Source organism: Pelodiscus sinensis, chromosome 11 (genome assembly GCF_052426305.1).
Source record: "Pelodiscus sinensis isolate ZL-2025 chromosome 11, ASM5242630v1, whole genome shotgun sequence".
NCBI lineage: Eukaryota > Metazoa > Chordata > Testudines > Trionychidae > Pelodiscus > Pelodiscus sinensis.
Window position 1 is genome coordinate 7,861,283 of NC_143062.1, and position 17,921 is coordinate 7,879,203.

Here is a 17,921-nt window from a genome sequence, read left to right on the forward strand (position 1 = left end):
AGGGCGGCCTGAGAACAGAAGCCCACCTGTGTTTAACATAAGGGCTGTCACGGCTGCGTCTGACTGTGGACCGCCTTTCCCAGCCTCCTGTTTTGACAGTGGCCCAGGGCGGAGCTTCGGGGGGACTGCCCCAGTTTACTCCTTGCTCTAACTGGACTGACAGCCATGCACCTTTGCCTGCTCCTGTGCGGTTTCGTCGCGGCGGGAGATGAAAGTGAAACGTGGCCCGGAGCGATGCAGCAGATGTCCATGTATTTACCTGGGGTGGTACAGGGCCTGGACTGTCTCCTCAGCCCTAGCCCAATCCACCTCCTGCGTCATACCCATAACCACCCCATGGTCACACCGTTCATCTCCCCTGCCCATTTCTCCTGCCGTCCCTGTGATCCGAGCGGCGCCTTGGGTGAGGGGCGATTTCCTTTCAGCTGTTTGGATCTGTCCTTTCAGTTTCACTCAATGTCCCTTTGTTCTTGCCTCCTAAAAATGCAGCGTGCGCCTTCCATTTCGGCTCAGTTCCTCTGCCGTTGGGATCTCAGTCAAGACGCTCCCCTGGGTGCCGGTTACGAAATCGAGATCCACAGAGCCGCTTCGTTGGCCCACCCCGCCGACAAAGCCAGCCTCTCGGGCCTGGAGTTTAAATACACGCCTGTGAGTACAGCAGGCTCAGGCTGTCTCTGAGGAACGCTTCTTTTCTGAGCCTGACTCGTCTTGTTGGAGGGATGAGGTTGCTGGCTTATTTACATGTGTGCGTGTGCTTGAGAGCCCTTCCTCAGCCTACATGCGGGCATGGGTCAGATATCCAGAAGTGCTCGTTTTGATATCAAAAGAAGTGTTGCAAGGTCAAGTGTATCAAAATAAGGGGCATAGGGATCAGCTAAATTGAGCTAGGAGGTCTTGACCTGTGTCTACACGAGGGAAAAGGATCCGGGGTATGTTAGGGCTGGCTGGCTCAGGGTAGGTTACCCCCGCCTCTTTCCTAATTTTCACAAACTCGGGAAGGGTTCAGAGGCTGGGGGCTTGGCTTGTTCTGGCCAGTCGAAGCAAGGAAGGCGTTCAGCTGGCTAATTTCTTACTTGATTTTTAACACTTGCCTGGATCCTCCTAATGAAAATTTTAGAAGGCAAATAAGACTTTAGGGGATGTGCGAATGGGAACAGGCACTGGCGTATTTTCCTCTCCACATGCCACTCATGCTGCCTTACAGCTGTGCCCCTCCCTGGTGGGAAATACCACCTCTTAGGGGTGCCCCATTCAATCACTGGGCACCTTACTATGCCTGCCAGGGGTTTAGGATCTCCCCGGGTATGGGGTTGCATCTCTGCCCGTTTTGGCTAACCGTCGACCTATCTTCCGTGGACGTATCTGGTTGGATTTTGAACCCAGTTACACTGTGGGCCTTCACAGCCTCCCTTGGCACCGAGAGCCACGGCTGAATTGTGCATTGCGTGAAGGAAGCTCTTCCTCTCGTTTGCATTAAACCGGCTGCCTGTCCATGTCGTGGGCTGACCCCTGGCCTTTGGATTGTGGGGAAGGGGAAAGGGCAGCGACTGTCTCTTCGAACTGAGCTGGGGGGGGGGAGGAGCCCCGTCCACGCCCCTCGATGCATGTACCCCACAGCCAGAGCAGGTTCGGGGTTTGTGGGGCCGTAGGCCAGAGTAAGTGAGGGACCCCTCTCACCCCGTCCAGCTGCGGCCCCCCTGCCTCGTCCGCTGGCGCTCCTGTGGGGGAAATGGATTGTGTGTGTGGGGGGGGGGGGGCTTTTCCTCCTGCGCACCTGGCTCTCTGGCGAGGAGTGGGGCTGGATTGCGGGAGCTTTCCCTGGCACTTGGCAGGAGCTCTGAGTGTGCGCGCGGGGGGGTGGTGGTGGTAAGTCCCCATGCCCTGGGTCTGTTCCCCGTCAGAAGTACCAGCTGGGTGGAGCGGATCGGGGCACAGAACTGCTCGTTTTTGGAGGGGGCAATTGGCCAGGGCCCCCATTGGCCCACTGGCTAATCCGCCGCTGCAGACAGCACATTACGGGGCCAGCACGCAGCACGCGGCAACTAGCAGAACCTCACCGCCTCCGGATTGGGCTGTGCAGCTACGCCCCAGGGAGCGCTGGCCCCGTCGCTGCACGGCCCCGGGAACCGGCGCAGGCGTTGCTGGCAGGGGAGGGCTCCTCACCGCTGCCTCCTGACCGCTCCAGACAAGGAGGCAGCATTTTTGCCTTGCCAAGGGGACAGTCTCCTTGCAGGATTGCCTGCGTCTGGCCTGCCTTTCTCTCTCCATGTCCCTGCAGCCCCGGGCCCTGGTGGCTCTGCTGGTCGGCAGGATGGGAAGGAAAGCACTGTCTGCCTTGAACGCCCCCCAACGCCCCGCTCCTTACTCAGCTGGCACTGCCCGGGAGATGAGCCAGGGGGCTGGAGGAATCATCCAGCTAGCTTCCTTCTAGGTGAAAAAACCAACCTGCTAGGAGGTGGGGGAGGCAGGGGAGGGGTTATTAGCATAAAAACTAACCCCCCGCATATCCCTTGTGCCTGGGCTTATTATCCCTGACGAACGCCCCCAGAGCTCCAGGCATGTTACCGGCACCGCCACGGACTCGCCTCGCCACGGACTGCCGGTGACAAGGCATTGATGAAAGATTAATGGAAGTGCCCGTCATCCTCCTCACCTGGGCCCTGCTGGCGTTAACCCTTCCGTGGCTGGCCCCCCGGGGGAGCGTGCCGCCGGCTGTCCCCCTCAGACCCCACACACGGCATCAGTGTGGTAACACGCAGCCCACGCCGGCCACTTAACTGCAGGTTTCCCCTTACCCTGGAAGAGCTAAGTGCTGGAGGCCAGAGTCTTTGGCCAGCACTTTGACATCCGGAATGTGGGGCTGAGTCTGCCGGCTTGGAACTGACGTCGCTTCGGGGGGGACACCGGGATTCAAACAGAGGAGGTGCTGTCCAACCCTCCCCCCAAGTCGAGAGAACCTTGTACTGCAGAGAGAGACACTGCAGGTCACAGGCTACTGGAGAGGCGCTTGGGGGAGGGTATCCCCCCTTACAGGAAGGTCTGAGGCTAGGTCTCAGGACTTGGACTTGCTGCTAATGTCAGACCAGCGTTTATGCTGACGTAAGTCGCGCCAAGAGGCTGGGATCAGGGTCCTATTATGCTGGGCACTGTACAGACCCATAGCTTGTGGTTGAAATACACAAAGGGGAGGAAGGGAAAGAGAGGGGCCCAGGATCACCCAGCTAGTCTGTGGCAGAGCCAGGAAGAGAACTCAGATCTTCCAGGTCTGTGTCACATGGCCCATCTATGGTCTTCTGCCACAGAGAGAGCCCAGGGGTTAACGGAAGTCTCAGTTCATCATTTTTAGAGAGATTGTCATTGCTACACATGCACAACCCCAGTGCACGTGTGTATACCCACACACACACTCTCACTCTTTCACATTACTAAGGGCACTGCCAAAACCTCCTCTGTGGCGTGGAGGCTGCCCGGGCGTCATGAGCCAAGGGAATCGCGCGTCTGTCCCGGAGCCAGCCGAAGCTTGTTGCAGACAAACCAATCGGGAGGCTGGGAACCCAGGACAGAAGTTTGCCAGAGGGTTGGATCGGTGCAAACTGGTCCCGGCCTAAAGGCAGCCTAGGAAAGTGGGTGCCCTAGAATTCCTAGCAAGCAGCTGCTAGGAACCATCCGAACTGACACCCTAGGGTGCTTCCTAGCCAAGGGGCTTAGTGCAGAGCCATGCAATGGGAGATGTAGAGCCCCCTCCTATCACCCGAGTAGTGTCAGGGGGAGAGGGGCAGGTAAGTTCCTAGCTCACTTGAAGAAGCTTGGAGTTGGGGAAGAGTGAAGAGAGATGTGCCCCTCACGCCAAACACAGGGCTCCAAGCTTTGTGGGAGAAATGGGAGGGGCCCCCACGGGGAGGGGGGGTCGCAGGGACCCCAGAAGTTTTGCATTCTTCATCTCCGAGTGACCACTGCTGAGTGGCTTCTTATTGCCTCTCTAGAAAACCATGGGACGCCCCCATCTTGAATGCTGCGGACGGATGTGGTCACCTCATCTCAAAAAGATCTATTGGCACTGGAAAAGGTTCAGAGAAGGGTATCAACAATGATGAGGGGTTTGGAACGGGTCCCATATGAAGAGAGATTAAAAAGACTGGGACTTTTCAGCTCGGAAAAAAGGGACTAAGGGGGGACAGGATAGAGGTCTATAAAATCATGACCGGCATGAAAAAAGTGAATAAGGAAGTTATGTACCTGTTCCCGTAACATAAGAACTAGGGGTCACCAAATGAAATTAATAGACAGCAGGTTTAAAACAAATGAAAGGAAGTACTACTTCATGCAACGCATAGTTAACCTGTGGAACTCCTTGCCAGAGGATGTGGTGAAGGCTAGGACTTTAACAGGGGTCAAAAAAGAGCTAGATTGATTCATGGAGGTTAGGTCCATCAATGACTATTAGCCAGGATGGGTAGGAATGGTGTCCCTAGTCTCTGTTTCTCTGGAAATGGGTGACAGAGGAAGGATCATGTGTTCCCTCCCTCCGGCCACAGTTGGCAGAGAGAATACTGGGCTGGACGGACCATTGGTCTGACCCAGTCTGCCCGTTCTTATGTTCCTGCCAGAGCATCCCTCCCTGGTCTGCCAGGGTGTGTCTAGACTACATGCCTCCGTCGACGGAGGCATGTAGATTAGCCAGATCGGCAGAGGGAAATGAAGCCGCGATTAAAATAATCGCGGCTTCATTTAAATTTAAATGGCTGCCCCGCTCTGCCGATCAGCTGTTTGTCGGCAGATCGGGGCAGTCTGGACGCACTGCGTCGACAAAGAAGCCTTTCTTGATCGGCACAGGTAAACCTGGTTTCACGAGGCATACCTGTGCTGATCAAGAAAGGCTTCTTTGTCGGCGCGGCGCGTCCAGACTGCCCCGATCTGCCGACAAACAGCTGATCATTTAAATTTAAATGAAGCGCGATTATTTTAATCGCGGCTTCATTTCCCTCTGCCAATCTGGCTAATCTACATGCCTCCGTCGACGGAGGCATGGAGTTTAGACGTACCCCCAGTCTGTGAACCATAAGGCATGCGATTTTCACAGCGTTGGGGTGGATTGGCCTGAAGGGAGGAGGTAGCTGGAGTGTGATGGGATTTTTCTAGCCCCGTGCAGGCTCAATAAAATCTAGTTTGATATCGGTGGCTTTGGCATATGGCTGCAGGAGAGCTGGGCAAAGACTGCATGGTCGGCCCCCGTTTCAAGCAGAGCTTGGTTTAGCCTCGGTTCAACCCCCGGGAGATCACTCGCTGCAGGCATTGATGGGACTGACTTTTCCCACCACCCCCGTTCCGGGAAATTTTAACTTCACATACTCAGGGAAAGTGACCATCGCGCTTCCCAGGACAGCTTGCTCCAGGAACCAGTCATGCGCTCGGTGAGCAGCAACAAGGCCATCATGCCCACGGATGCTCCAGAAGCTTGGAGAAATATTAGACCACCCCTTGTGGATTGGATTCCCCCTCTCGCCTTGTAGTACCAATGGAGGGTAACTGTGCCCAGCGTCAGTAGGAATTATCACTGGCTAGCATCTCACCCGCCGACCTCCTTGAAAACCGCTGTGGTCTCCCTGATGCTCCAGATGATCCCTAAATGCTGGAGACCTTGTCAAATTCTACTCATTCTCTACCTTCCCATCTGTAGGCAGAATCACTGAGGGAGGGACAACCACACACAATATTAATAGATCTCCGGGCAAAGCATTATGGACAGCCCTGGAGCCACGAAGAGGCCTCCTCGTGGTGGCACGTGTCAGTGCTATGAGTTGAACCTCTCTAGTCTGGCACTCTGGTCTGGCAGCATCCGTGGTCCGGCATGATTTTAGTTAGCCAGATGTCCACTTAGCATGGGTGTGGCCAAGTTTCCCATGGTCCCATACTTCGTCCCATAAAGTTTTTTTTACAGCCCTCGTCCTGGCTTTCCGTGTTCTGTGCTGTTCTTTAGCTCTGATTTACCGCTCAGTGTCTTCTAAGAGCCTAGGAAGCAGTGGACGTGCACTGGAATCTCTCATGAAGGGCTGTAGCCAATCCCGTAACAAACAAACGAAAAGTGTATTAACTAGGGAAAAGAAGCGAGTTATTGATGAGATTCGAGCAGAGGAGACACACACGCGCAGAAATGATGGACCGTGTTCAATGCCAAACGATAATAGAAACTTCTGTAATAAGCACACTTGGCCTGCCTTTTGGGGCTCACCCAAGCTAGCTGGCTGAGGACTCCTTGCTTGTGTTTGTAGATCCTCCCCCTCCCCCCCCCCCCCCCCCCCCCCCCGAGTCACAGCAGCATAGGAGTAATAACTTCTCCTTCCCGGGCAATGTTCAAGCTGTGATGGGAGGATGGCTTGGGCCTGTTCAGGGCTGTGGGGGAAGCCATCAACATCCCTAGTCCACAGTGGCCTATTTGGGTTCCACGATCTGCCTGATGGGCAGGAGGGGAACACTTGGTAACGCTCCTCCCCTGCATGTGGGGGATGAACAGTTTTAGCAAAGCCGGAATTTGAATATTCCTTTAGGCTGTGTCTACACTGGTGGGTTCTTGCGCCAGAACTATGCAAATGAGGCTAAGCGTGGCATATCGCCGAGCCTCATTTGCATACCTAATGAGCCGCCATTTTGGGGGAAGAGGCTCTTGCGCCAGAAGGAGCTGTCTACACTGCCCCTTCTTGCGCGAGCGGGTTTTCTTGTGCAATGCCGCTACGCTGATTAGTTTCGGGAATAACGGCATTGCGCAAGAGGGCTTTTCTTGCGCAGGAAGGGGCAGTGTAGACAGCTCCTTCTGGCACAAGAGCCTCTTCTGCAAAAATGGTGGCTCATTAGGTATGCAAATGAGGCTCGGCGATATACCATGCTTAGCCTTATTTGCATATTTCTAGCGCAAGACCCCACCAGTGTAGTCATAGCCTTAGACTCTGAGCTGCGGGTATTATGAGGAGGATGAATACAGGCAGCATCCTTCAATAACCCCTAAACACCATGCACCTTCTGATCACGCTAGTAGCCGTTTTACCGATGCTAACCCATTACCTGTCAAGTGAGGCCTGGCTTGAGCTGGCACCCGGTCTGCCAACGTTACACCTGTAACCACTGAAAATCCCCGCTCCTGAGGCTGATGCCTTTTGCCAGCCCGGGGAAGGAGCCTCGTGTGCATTGCTGAGTCTGTCTCCCCAGATCTGCTTTCCTTCTCTCCGGGAGTTGGACTTTCTGGGCCCAGCCCTGGCGCTGCTGTTAACTGCCTCTCAGTCTCACTTGGGCAGGGGACGGAGGAGGGGAGGGGTAGATCGCATCAGTCTGGCACTGGGCAACTCCTTCAGCCTGCCTTACATTGACACGTCCCGGCAGCGACGGGGATCTGAGGCTCTCGTGTGGGTCCGCTCAGTCCTCTCCCTGCCTCCCCTTGCTACCGGACTCGCTTGTTAAGGATGCAGGGCTGATGGAGCCGCCTGACGGGCGGGAGGAAGCCAGCCACCGCCGCACCATCCATCAGGGCCCCCGCTTCTGCCAAGCGCATTAGGGGATAATTAAGTAAAAATAGGCCTTCCGACCAGTGTAGCTCATTAAGGGCTAATTAAGTTAATTAGTGCCAGGTGTGGATTGCGGCGCTCTCGCGCTTGGCTGTTGTTTGCTATAATTGCATTTTCTCAGCAGCTTCCTCTGGCGGGCTGGAACGCGGCCAAAGGGAAAGGTACTTGACGCCTACCCCTGTTGGTACAACAATGACTGGCTACTGGGCGTCTAATGCCGGCTGCGGGGTAAACAGCTCTTAACCCTCGCCTCCCCGCGAGCCGCGTGCCACCCGCAGACAGCAGGGCCCTGGCTGGGGCCATTGCACTCGGGCCAACGACCGATCAGCCTCCTGCAGGCCAGTGCGTGGCGGCGGCTGGTTCATGTGGCGCAGATGGGCGCCGCACCTGTCTCTGGGACAGGCTGGCTGGCTCTGACGCGGCTGGCTGGGAGCTGGCGCACTGTGCAAATTGCGGCGGCGGTGGCTGCCGGCGTGTGCAGGCCGGACGCGGCAGCCGTGTTTATGTCTTTGGCTTTCGGGTGTTTTATATAGTTGCTGGGCTAGCCGGCGGTCGGCCTCTTTTCTGCAGCTTTCAGCCCAAAGAGATACAAGTGTGTCAGTCAAGTAAGGTTTTCCTGAGTGAAACCGGCTGCTTCTTGCCAGCGACCTGGTCGAATGCCACCCTGCCTGACCCACGGAGGATGGGAACCAGGCCCTCAAAGATACATCCTTGCCCAACTTCTAGCTCAGAACTTTTGAGGGTCCGGTCTCTTCCGGCCCAGGGCCTGGCTCTTGAGTTCCACCGGGAGCCTCTTCACTCTGGGGTGCCTATGTGGGTCCCCGGCGTTGGCTGCCCTCGTGGCCGTGGCCTGCTGTCGTGAGCGATGAGGTGGGAGGGAGACCCCCTTGACGCTCCCGACTGGGTTATACCGACTCATTGTTCAACCCAGGTGCCTGGCTGCCTGTGGAGCAGGAGTGGGGAGCGTGCTGCCTCAGTCGCCCCGTCCCTTCAACCACCGGGACCTCTGGCAGCAACGTCCCCGTGACCTTACGCAGGAGGGGCTGGGTTTGCTAGAAATTAAATTGCTCTCGTTTTTCTGCCGAGTTAGGTGAATTCATCTCTTTCCCGAGCTCCCCACGCGCACACGCACATCGTCCTGGATCTCGCTCCCAAGGCCTGGCCTGAGGCTCAGCCTCTCCTCCCTCAGCTCAGTGGCCCACCCTTCGTGGCGGCTCTCTCGCTAACTTCAGCCTCCCCCCGCCTCCCAGCGTGGCAGCCTCCAGCTTCCTTGCACTGCCCAGCAAGCTACCTCCGCCACGCTTCCTAACGCGGGCTGCACATGAGCTGGCTTTGACTGGGGCTGGCTGGGTCTCCCCCCAGGCTGGGGTTGCAAATGGCTGTGCTGACAGGCAGCAGCCCTGGTCACCCACCATTGCTGTTAGGAAATGTCATTGGTCCCTCAGTCTGGGTCATCCAAACACCCCTTCTCTCCTGTGCCTAGGACCACCTCAGGGCCGGAATCGGCTGTTCGGTTTGTCTTTGACGGCCCAAAGCACCTAAACAAGGACTGCCCAGATTTCTGAAAGGGGGGGATGTGGCTTCCCCTGTCGTCACCTCAGGAAGTTCCATTTTTCACATCGCCTCGGGGCAGACCCAGACGCCGCACACAGCAGGTCTCCCAGCATGGGCAGAGCCAGCCCGGCCCCTGCTGATGGATCACGCTGACTCTGTCCCAGCCTGCCCAGGAGTGAACTGGCTTTCTAGACCCAGCAGGGCCGGACTCCATTTGAAGGCCGTCTGGGAGGAGGAGCGGGGGTTCTGGGCCCACCTGGGGTCCTCCTTGAACTTGTGGCTTCAGAATGCAACCTGCCAGTTGAGACGCTGAGTCTGGGCTACGGGAACGTGCTCGGTTTGCCGCGCGCCGGAGGTGTCTTTTCCATCCCGGAGCCTGTCACTGCGCCCTGCTGGAAATGTCAGAGCAGGGGAATATCACACGCTCCCCCCTTATCTACCAGGAAACAGCCAGCAAATGTCACGGGCTGACCAGGGAGACTGTGTGCTAATCCAGTACTGGGGCGGGGGGCGGGGAGCGGGGGGACCGGCAGGGACAAACCGGAAAGGAAGCAGCAGACCGAAGCGCTGTGGCTGCGGTTCCAGCACTGGCGAGCCCCGCACTTTGGTTTGCACATAAGCAGCATCTGCTCATGTGGCTTGTGGGTCACCTGCTAGGCTGGGGGGGGGGCTCAGTTTGCAGATGGGGCGAGGGAGGAGAGTCAGAGCACTTCACGCTGCTATGAGCGGGGCCAGGCATGGCAGGGCACTCGGGGCCCCGGTTCCCTTGCTGCCGATGCCCCTGCAACCAGGCATCGGCCGTGCCTCCACCCATCTGGTGCCAACCCTGGGAGAGGCAGATGACAACACCCCCCCACCCCCCCAGAGCAAAGACTCGAAGCTCCCCTTCCCGAAGGGAGGCGGGGGTGGGCAATACACAACAGAACCAAGCCCGCATGTGCCACGAAGTCCTATGCAGGGACTCCATGGGTGATCCAGGGGACCGAGCACATGACAGGGAGTTAGGAAATCTGGATTCCAGACCCAGCCCTGCTGCTGATCCACTAGGGGCCACTAGTTATGTCCCTGCTCTGTGCCTCAGTTTCCCCTCACCCTTTTTCTGTCTTGTTACTGGGCACGCAGTAACAGTATGTATCTCAGCCCTTGGTCCCAGCCGAGTGCTACACCCGTAATAAAGTGGGGAAAGATACTTAGGCCTAGATCCTCGAAGGTATTCAGGCTGCCCCTAACTTTGCTTGAGTTGAGGCTTTAATTCCCTCCCCCCACCCCCATCTGTGAAATGGTAATAGGGGGCCTCCTTCCCAGGGCCACGGAATGACACCCAGCCATGCTGTGCGGCCCTTTCCGAGTGGCGTGCAGGCCACTTCACGCACGCCGGCCGGCCCTGGTGCGGGCAGTAGCGGCAGCCATCTTAACAGAGGAAGGGTCCAATGAAAATGGAAGCCAGGGGACCAGGCCCATTACAAAGTGCATGGGAGGAGCTTGAATTTGCCCGGGGGGCGGTGAACAGGGAGGGAGGGAGAGCTGACCGAAGAAAACCTGAGAAATGTCCTCCACACCCGAGTGCTGGAGCGACTCGGCGGAGTCCCTGCATTTGTGACGTGGCAACGGACAGCAGGATCCGGCCGAGATTTTTAAGACTTTCCCCGCTGAGCTCCGTTGCCCCTTGCCTGTGTGTCGTGCCCCTTCCAGCATCAGTGCTGTCCTGGTCCCCATCCCCGAGGCGACGCGGCGCACGCCCTGCTGGGAACATTCCTCTCAGGAGAGAGGCTCCGGACCGATCCCTGGAAATAGGGCCGGGAGGCAGCGAGGCGATGATGAAGCCGGGCACGGTGGCCATTGTTCATCAGCATTCTGCAGCTCCCTCCCCATTACCCCGGCGATGAATCCGAGCGTGAGGAGGCAAGGGCCTTGCAACGCTCCGTCCGTAATCCGCGCGCTAGGGCCGGGGCACGCATCTGCCTCCCGGGGGGCGGCGTGTCTGCGGGCGCCGACCGATGGAAAGTTACTGCTCCTTGCTCAGATGTGGCAGTGACAGTCCTACGAGAGGGAAGGGGAAAGGAGGGGGTGGGGAAGAGGGGGCGTGAGGGTGGGGGGGCCTGGGATGGCAGGCCGCTATCTCTTAGCAGCCAGATAATTGCCTTCCAGTGACAGCCAAGGTCAGGCGTGACTGACGTCTCCGGGACCCCTGCCTGTCATTGCCATGCATTAAGGCTGCAACCAGTCATGGCGAGAAAAGAACCAGCCCCACACCCTTGGCTCAGCGCCCCGGCAGAGCCTGGTTGGAGACGCGGCCAATGCTCGGAAAGCCGAGTTCTGGCGCTCGGTCCATCTGTGCCCTGTGGTGCGTTGCAGCTGCCACAAGCCAGCCCCTGCCTCCCCTCCTGGGTACCACGGCTGTTGGGAGAATCGCAGCAGGCATCTGCCAGGGCAGCTCATGCCAGACCTGCCCCCCCTCAGGCCGGAGGCAGTACAGGGGCGCTCCCTGACGGCCAGAGGTGTCCCTGGGGCAGCCCTTGGGGGGCCCCCATTGCTCCATCCCGACTGCAGGGCTCCCCATGGGGTGGGCTGGGGATCGTGAACTGTGGCCGTGAAGGCAGAAGCACCACTTCAGCCAATAATCCCTGGGCCTCAAGTGCTTTTGTTCCGACTGGCGGCCGATCCAGGCCTGCCCCCTCCCCTCCTGGGCCCACTTATAGCGCCTCTGGCATCTATGGGCTGGGGGAGGTCTCCTGTCAGAGCGCCCTTGGCTACTTATTTCCCAAGGCCTGGGTCCTGCCTGGCTGCCCTTTGGCTCAGCAAGCCACCTGCTTGGGCCGTTCCCTTCGGAAACAACTCCTCTGGGACAAAGTGAGTCTAGCTACAGCCCCCTCCCCCCGGGGGCTGAATTCCCCTGGGTCCAGACGGGGTGGGGAATGTGAGCCAGGAGACATAAATAATTGACTCTCTCTCTGTTCCCTTTAGTACAGGTCTCGGGTTGCTGGTCCTGTGACGGGGTCTGTCACCCGAGGAAGCCGCTCGCATCCCGCCCACCCTCCCCGGCATGGAGCCACAAAAGCTGCATTCGGAACAGGCAAGGGTTGCGCCAGGGGCTGGTTACGCAAACCGGGATCGGCAGGGGAAACCCAGCCAAGTGCCATTGCTATGGCCACCACCCCGCGCAGCTCTGAGGGCTGGGGGAGGGGCGCGTGCCACGGTCCGGGTGGTGCTGAGGGCTTGCTGTCCCCTCCCTGCCCCTCTCACGGGTTGCGGAGCCACCCACCCCCCGCCACACACACACCCCTTGCCCTGAGGCCCACGGGCGTGCTCGGCCCCGCTGCCCAGTTCCTCCCAGAGCACGAGTGGCGGGAGAATTCTGAGGCATTGGCAGCTACGAGTCGGTGTCGCTGGTGAGAGCCAGCCCTTGGCGCGACGCCCGTGCTGCTTGCTTCTTCCCGCCTTTAAGAACAAAATGGAGTCCCGTGGCAAATGCCAGTTTGATTGCTCAAGTCCTTATTGAGAAGCTATGAGGGGCACTGTGTGAGTCCGTGTGAGCGGTGAATCTCCCCTGCGGTGAACACACGCAGGCAGCCACGGCGGAGCTGCCGTGTCCTGAGACCGATGGATTCAACCGCTGAACGGCTCCGGCGCCATCTGAGCCCACGGCCCTTGACGTGAGCAATAACCGATTCTAGTCCAGTGGCTCACCTCACCTCCCAGCCCCCCTGCCTTCCCGGAAAGGAGTCCACTGGAAACCGATGCGCCTTTGCACGTCAACCGCTACAGCAGCTGAGCATCCTGCTTTTCCCATCACAACAGCTGATCTCAGGTGCTCATCCATCCTGGAGCAGCTGGTCTGGCCACCTTCCTGCTTCCTGCTGGGTTGACAGAATAATGCGCCTGAAAAAGCAACCCCGAAAGCTGAGAGCTAACCCTTTCCTGGGTTTCTGGCTTCAGGAAGCTTCTCCTCTGGCATTTGGAACAGACACTGTCTTGAAGCTGAGGCACTGTGATTGGGGTTTGCATTTAGGTCTTCCTTCCACTGCGGGAATCAGCCACCTGGAAGAGGTCTGGCATGGCATGGCTCCCTCCTCTCCAGACACGGTTCCATCTCGCAGGGTAGCTGGAACCACACGGTGTCCCTGAAGCCCACAGTAACTGTTGGGGGCACAGTTGCATAGTCATGTTCCAGCAATGCTGTTGTGTGGTAGCTAGGTGACGGCTGATTCGGTGTTTCAGACATGGCCCCAGAGCGCTGGTCTACACCCAAAGCTGCCCCAGATCAATTCAGCATCGTGCCTTTAGTTAAACCAGAGCTGCTAGTGAGTGAGGAGAAGCTCTCAGACAGTTTTGGAGGCTGGAGAAGGCAGAGCCAAAAGGGCACGAGCTGGCTACGCAGGCCCTGTGGACACTGGCAAACTGACCGCACCAGAGAGCGGTGATATAAAAAGGCAGCTTGGTCTTGCCTGGGTTAATGGCATGTGGTGGTATGTAAGGAGTGTGAGTGTGTATGGGGGGGGGGCGTGTTTCCTGGTCCTGCTTTTAGGTAGTGGCTCTATAAGGCCGTGTCTCCACGACGCAGAAGACGGACCCTGCCGCAGTTCACCTTCTGGGGTTCGCTTTAGCGGGGCTAGTGTAGATCGGATAATTCGAACTGAGAGGTGCCCCTGTCGGCACCGGTACTCCTGCTCCTCACGAGGAGGAAGGGAAGCCAATGGGAGCCTTTGCTCCCGTCGGCCTCCTGCTGCATGGGTGGCGTGAAAATGCGATTTAAGATCCGTCCATTGCAGCTACATAATCAACACAGCTGGAGTTGCGTCTCTCAAGTCGACTTTCCCCTGTAGCGTAGGCCTGGCCCAAGAGCGTAGCAGTCAGACTGAAAAGCGCCCACCTACACCAAGATGGGCTGAGTCGTGCCTTGGGAGCAGCCTGTTTGGGCTCTCTCTGGTTTGGGGCCTATTGTCTTATTCTGGATTTGAAGGATAAAAATAGCATTTTTGTTGCAACCTTCCAGCAAGAGCATTTCTGTTTCTATCGGACTTATGCAGGCGGCTGCAGGGGTGTTACCTGGTCACCGGTGAACAAGGGGTTAAGTCCATCTGAGCTGCCCCCTCCCTGGCCCAGGGGCTCAGGAGCAGGGGTTCTAGAAGCGGCCGCTGTTTGAAACGCGCCAGGAGAACGTCTCATGGGGCAGCGCTGTTTCCTTCCCCAAAACATTCTGATTTCTTGTTACAGACCCTCTGGGTATGTCTACACTAGAAAGTTAGTTCGAACTAACGGACGTTAGTTCGAACTAACTTTCCTATGCGCTACACTAGCGCTCCGTTAGTTCGAACTTAATTCGAACTAACGGAGCGCTTAGTTCGAACTAGGTAAACCTCATTTTACGAGGACTAACGCCTAGTTCGAACTAGCTAGTTCGAACTAAGGGCTGTGTAGCCCTTTAGTTCGAACTAGTGGGAGGCTAAGGCTTCCCAGGTTTCCCTGGTGGCCACTCTGGCCAACACCAGGGAAACTCTATTGCCCCCCTCCCGGCCCCGGAGCCCTTAAAGGGCCACGGGCTGGCTACTCACTTTGTGCCAGTTGCAAGGCTGCAAGCACCCGTGCCTGCACAGCCTGCACCTGCCACACAATGAGCCAGCCATCCGAGGGCTCCCAGCCCTCCACTGCTCCCCACGACCAGCCTGGCGGCTCCCAGGAGCCTGCCCGGGGGCGCAAAAGGCGGGCGCCCGCCTGGTCAAGTGCGGAGATCGTGGACCTCATCGAGGTTTGGGGGGAAGCCTCCAATGTCCACGATCTCCGCACTAGCCACCGGAATGCGGCCGTCTATGGACGCATGGCTGCCAGCCTGGCCGCCAGGGGCCACCAGCGCAGCCGGGAGCAGGTGCGCTGCAAGATTAAAGACTTGCGGCAGTCCTACTCCCGGGCCTGCCTGCCAGGGGCTGACCCGGAGGCCTGCCCCCACTTCCATGCCCTGGACCGCCTCCTGGGGGCTCATGCCGTCCCTGCCCCCCGGGACGTGATTGACCCCGGGGCAGAGGGACCGCTCCTGGACACCGAGGAGGAGCAAGAGGGCTCTGAGAGCCAGGAGCCTGCTGCCAGCCTTCCCAGGACCCGGGACCCCCGAGGCACCCCACAGAGCCGCTCGCCTGCATCATCAGAGGCCGGGGAGGCGTCCACCTGTGAGTACCCTCGTGTTCCCCTTATGTGTACGGGGGGCTGGGGCGAGAGGGAGCCCCGGGACCGTGCGCCTGGGCCTTGCCCACCACGGAGCAGCAGCTGGGGATCCTGCAGGGGCCCTGGCCTTGCAGAGGGGAGCTGGGTTTCACACACCTGGGCCCCTGGGGTAATTGACCGCTGGTCTTCTTGCACCACAGCTGCAGCACCGGGGACTGCAGGGCGCACCACCCCGCCTGCAGCAGCCGCCCGCGCCCGGGCAAGCAGGACAGCCAGGAACCAGGAGGACTACCAGAGGCGGCATCTCCGGTTCCTGGACCGACAGCTCCGTCTCCAGGACCACTGGGTCCAGGAGGACCTCAGGCTGCGCCAGAGGAGTCTGGAGGCCCTGGAGGAGCAGGGCCGTGCCCTGCGAGGCCACCTCCAGAGCCTGCTAGACCGCTTTCCATTTCCTCCTCCCCCTGCTCCCCCTCTTGCTCCCCCTCTTGCTCCCCCTGCTCCCCCTCCTGCTCCCCCTCTTGCTCCCCCTGCTCCCCCTCTTGCTCCCCCTCTTGCTCCCCCTGCTCCCCCTCTTGCTCCCCCTCTTGCTCCCCCTCTTGCTCCCCCTGCTCCTCCTGCTCCTCCTGCTTCCGCTCCTGCTTCCTCCACACCCCCTGTCCTCTCTGCCCCCCCCTCCACAACCATTCCCCACCGACGCCCCCGGACCCGCAGTGTGGCGAGACGGGAGAGGCACCCAGACTCCCACCCCTGAGCTTTCCTTTCCCTTCCTCCCTTCCCTCCCCTCCCCTTCCAGCTCCCTCGTCCCAGGTTTCCCCCTCCCTTCTCCCACCTTCATTCCTCCCTCCCCCACCCCAGTTCTGTGAAATAAACAGACGTTTTTGTTGGAAAAACAGGTGTCTTTATTTGACAGTAGGTAGGGAGGGGAAAGGGGAAGGGGGGGGTAGGGTGGAAGAAGGCCCCGGTGGGGCATGCAGGGAGAGGTCAGTCCTCCTCCTCCTCCACCTGGAAGCTCTCCCGCAGGGCTTCCCGGATCCGGATGGCCCCCCGCTGGGCTTCCCGGACGGCGGCGGTGCGGGGCTGACCGTAGTGTCCAGCCATGCGGTCAGCCTCAGCCATCCAGGCTGGCAAGAAAGCCTCCCCCTTCCGCTCACACAAATTGTGGAGCACACAACATGCCGCCACCACGGGAGGGATGTTGTGCTCGGCCAGGTCCAGACGGGTGAGGAGGCATCGAAAGCGGGCTTTCAGTCGCCCGAAGGCCCCCTCCACCACGATGCGGGCCCTGCTCAGCCTGTTATTGAAGGCCTGGCGGGAGGGATTGAGGTGTCCCGTGTAGGGCTTCATGAGCCAGGGCTGCAGTGGGTAGGCGGCATCCCCCACCAGGCAGACGGGCATGTCCACGTCCCCGACCCTGATGTGGCGGTCGGGGAAGAAGGTCCCGTCCTGCAGCCGCTGGCACACGGAGGAGTTCCGGTACACCCGGGCGTCGTGTGCTTTGCCGGACCAGCCCACATTTATGTCCGTCAACTGTCCCCGGTGGTCACATACGGCCTGCAGGATGACGGAGAAGTACCCCTTGCGGTTCACGTACCGGGACGCCTGGTGTTCCGGGGCACGGATGGGGATGTGCGTCCCGTCGATGGCCCCCCCGCAGTTGGGGAAGCCGAGGGCGCCGAATCCCCGGATGACGGCATCCGGGTTGGCGAGGCGGACCACCCTGCGGAGCAGCACCCGGTTGATGGCCTTGACCACCTGCGGAGAGAGACACAGCAAAGCGTCAATCAGTGGGGCGCCCGGGTGGCTGGGAGCGTGCGTGCCCTGGCAGTGCCCCGCGCCCCACTCCCGGAAGCAACCCCCCTGGCGGCGTGTAGTACGGCCGGGACAGCCCGACCCCTCCGGTGCGGGGCGCTTTCGCCTCCTCCTCCCCCCCCTTTGTCCCTGGGGCGGCCCATCCCCTCCTCGCAGCCCCCCTCCCCCCCGGCTCGGTGGCCGACGAGCGCCGTACCTGCATGAGCACCGCTCCGACAGTGGATCTCCCCACGCCGAACTGGTTCCCGACGGATCGGTAGCTGTCCGGCGTGGAGAGCTTCCAGAGGGCGATGGCCACCCGCTTCTGGAGGGGGATGGCGGGTCTCATGCGAGTGTCCCTTCTTTGCAGGGCAGGGGCGAGCCACTCGCAGAGCTCCAGGAAGGTGTCCCTCCTCATCCTAAAGTTCTGGGTCCACTGTCGGTCGTCCCAGCGCTCCAGGACGATGCGGTCCCACCAGTCGCTGCTGGTGTCCAGACGCCAGATGCGGCGGGGCACGCCGGTGCCGGGGCGCCGCCGCGGCTCCTCCACGGCCCCCAGGGCGGCCAGGCGGAGAGGCAGGGGGCTGACGTTCCCCAGGTGGTGCCAGGCAGCCTCGAGCCATTGCTGGCAGGCTTGCAGCAGCAAGTCCAGAACGTGCACCAGAAGGTGCAGGGCGAGCCGTGGCTCCATGTTGCCACCTGCGGCGGTCCCCCCCGAAGGGAAGCACCGACACAGACGGGCACAGAGACCGACGCTTTGCTGTCCCTCGGCGAGGTTGGCAAGCAAGCAGGAAAAGCTGAGAACCGGCTGTCCAGGGGGGGTCCCTTTAAGCACGAGCCTCAGATAGCCTCAGACAGCAGCCACACAAA

General features: G+C 59.5%; 1 protein-coding gene across 1 annotated transcript; it reads left to right on the plus strand.

Moving 5' to 3' along the window:
- The first annotated feature begins 14,432 nt into the window (after nt 1–14,432).
- On the plus strand, nt 14,433–16,169 carry LOC149523772 (uncharacterized). Its single transcript, XM_089781038.1, has 2 exons — nt 14,433–15,268; nt 15,464–16,169. Exons 1-2 carry the CDS (start codon nt 14,719–14,721, stop codon nt 16,012–16,014), a joined length of 1,101 nt encoding a protein of 366 aa, XP_089637164.1. The 5' UTR covers nt 14,433–14,718; the 3' UTR covers nt 16,015–16,169.
- The last annotated feature ends 1,752 nt before the right edge of the window (nt 16,170–17,921 follow it).

Bases quoted from the DNA above. Each gene is read 5' to 3' on its own strand.
- LOC149523772 (XM_089781038.1), top strand. From the start codon at position 14,719: ATGAGCCAGCCATCCGAGGGCTCCCAGCCCTCCACTGCTCCCCACGAC. The intron at 15,269-15,463 runs GTGAGTACCCTC...CTTGCACCACAG, and splicing joins GGCCGGGGAGGCGTCCACCT to CTGCAGCACCGGGGACTGCA.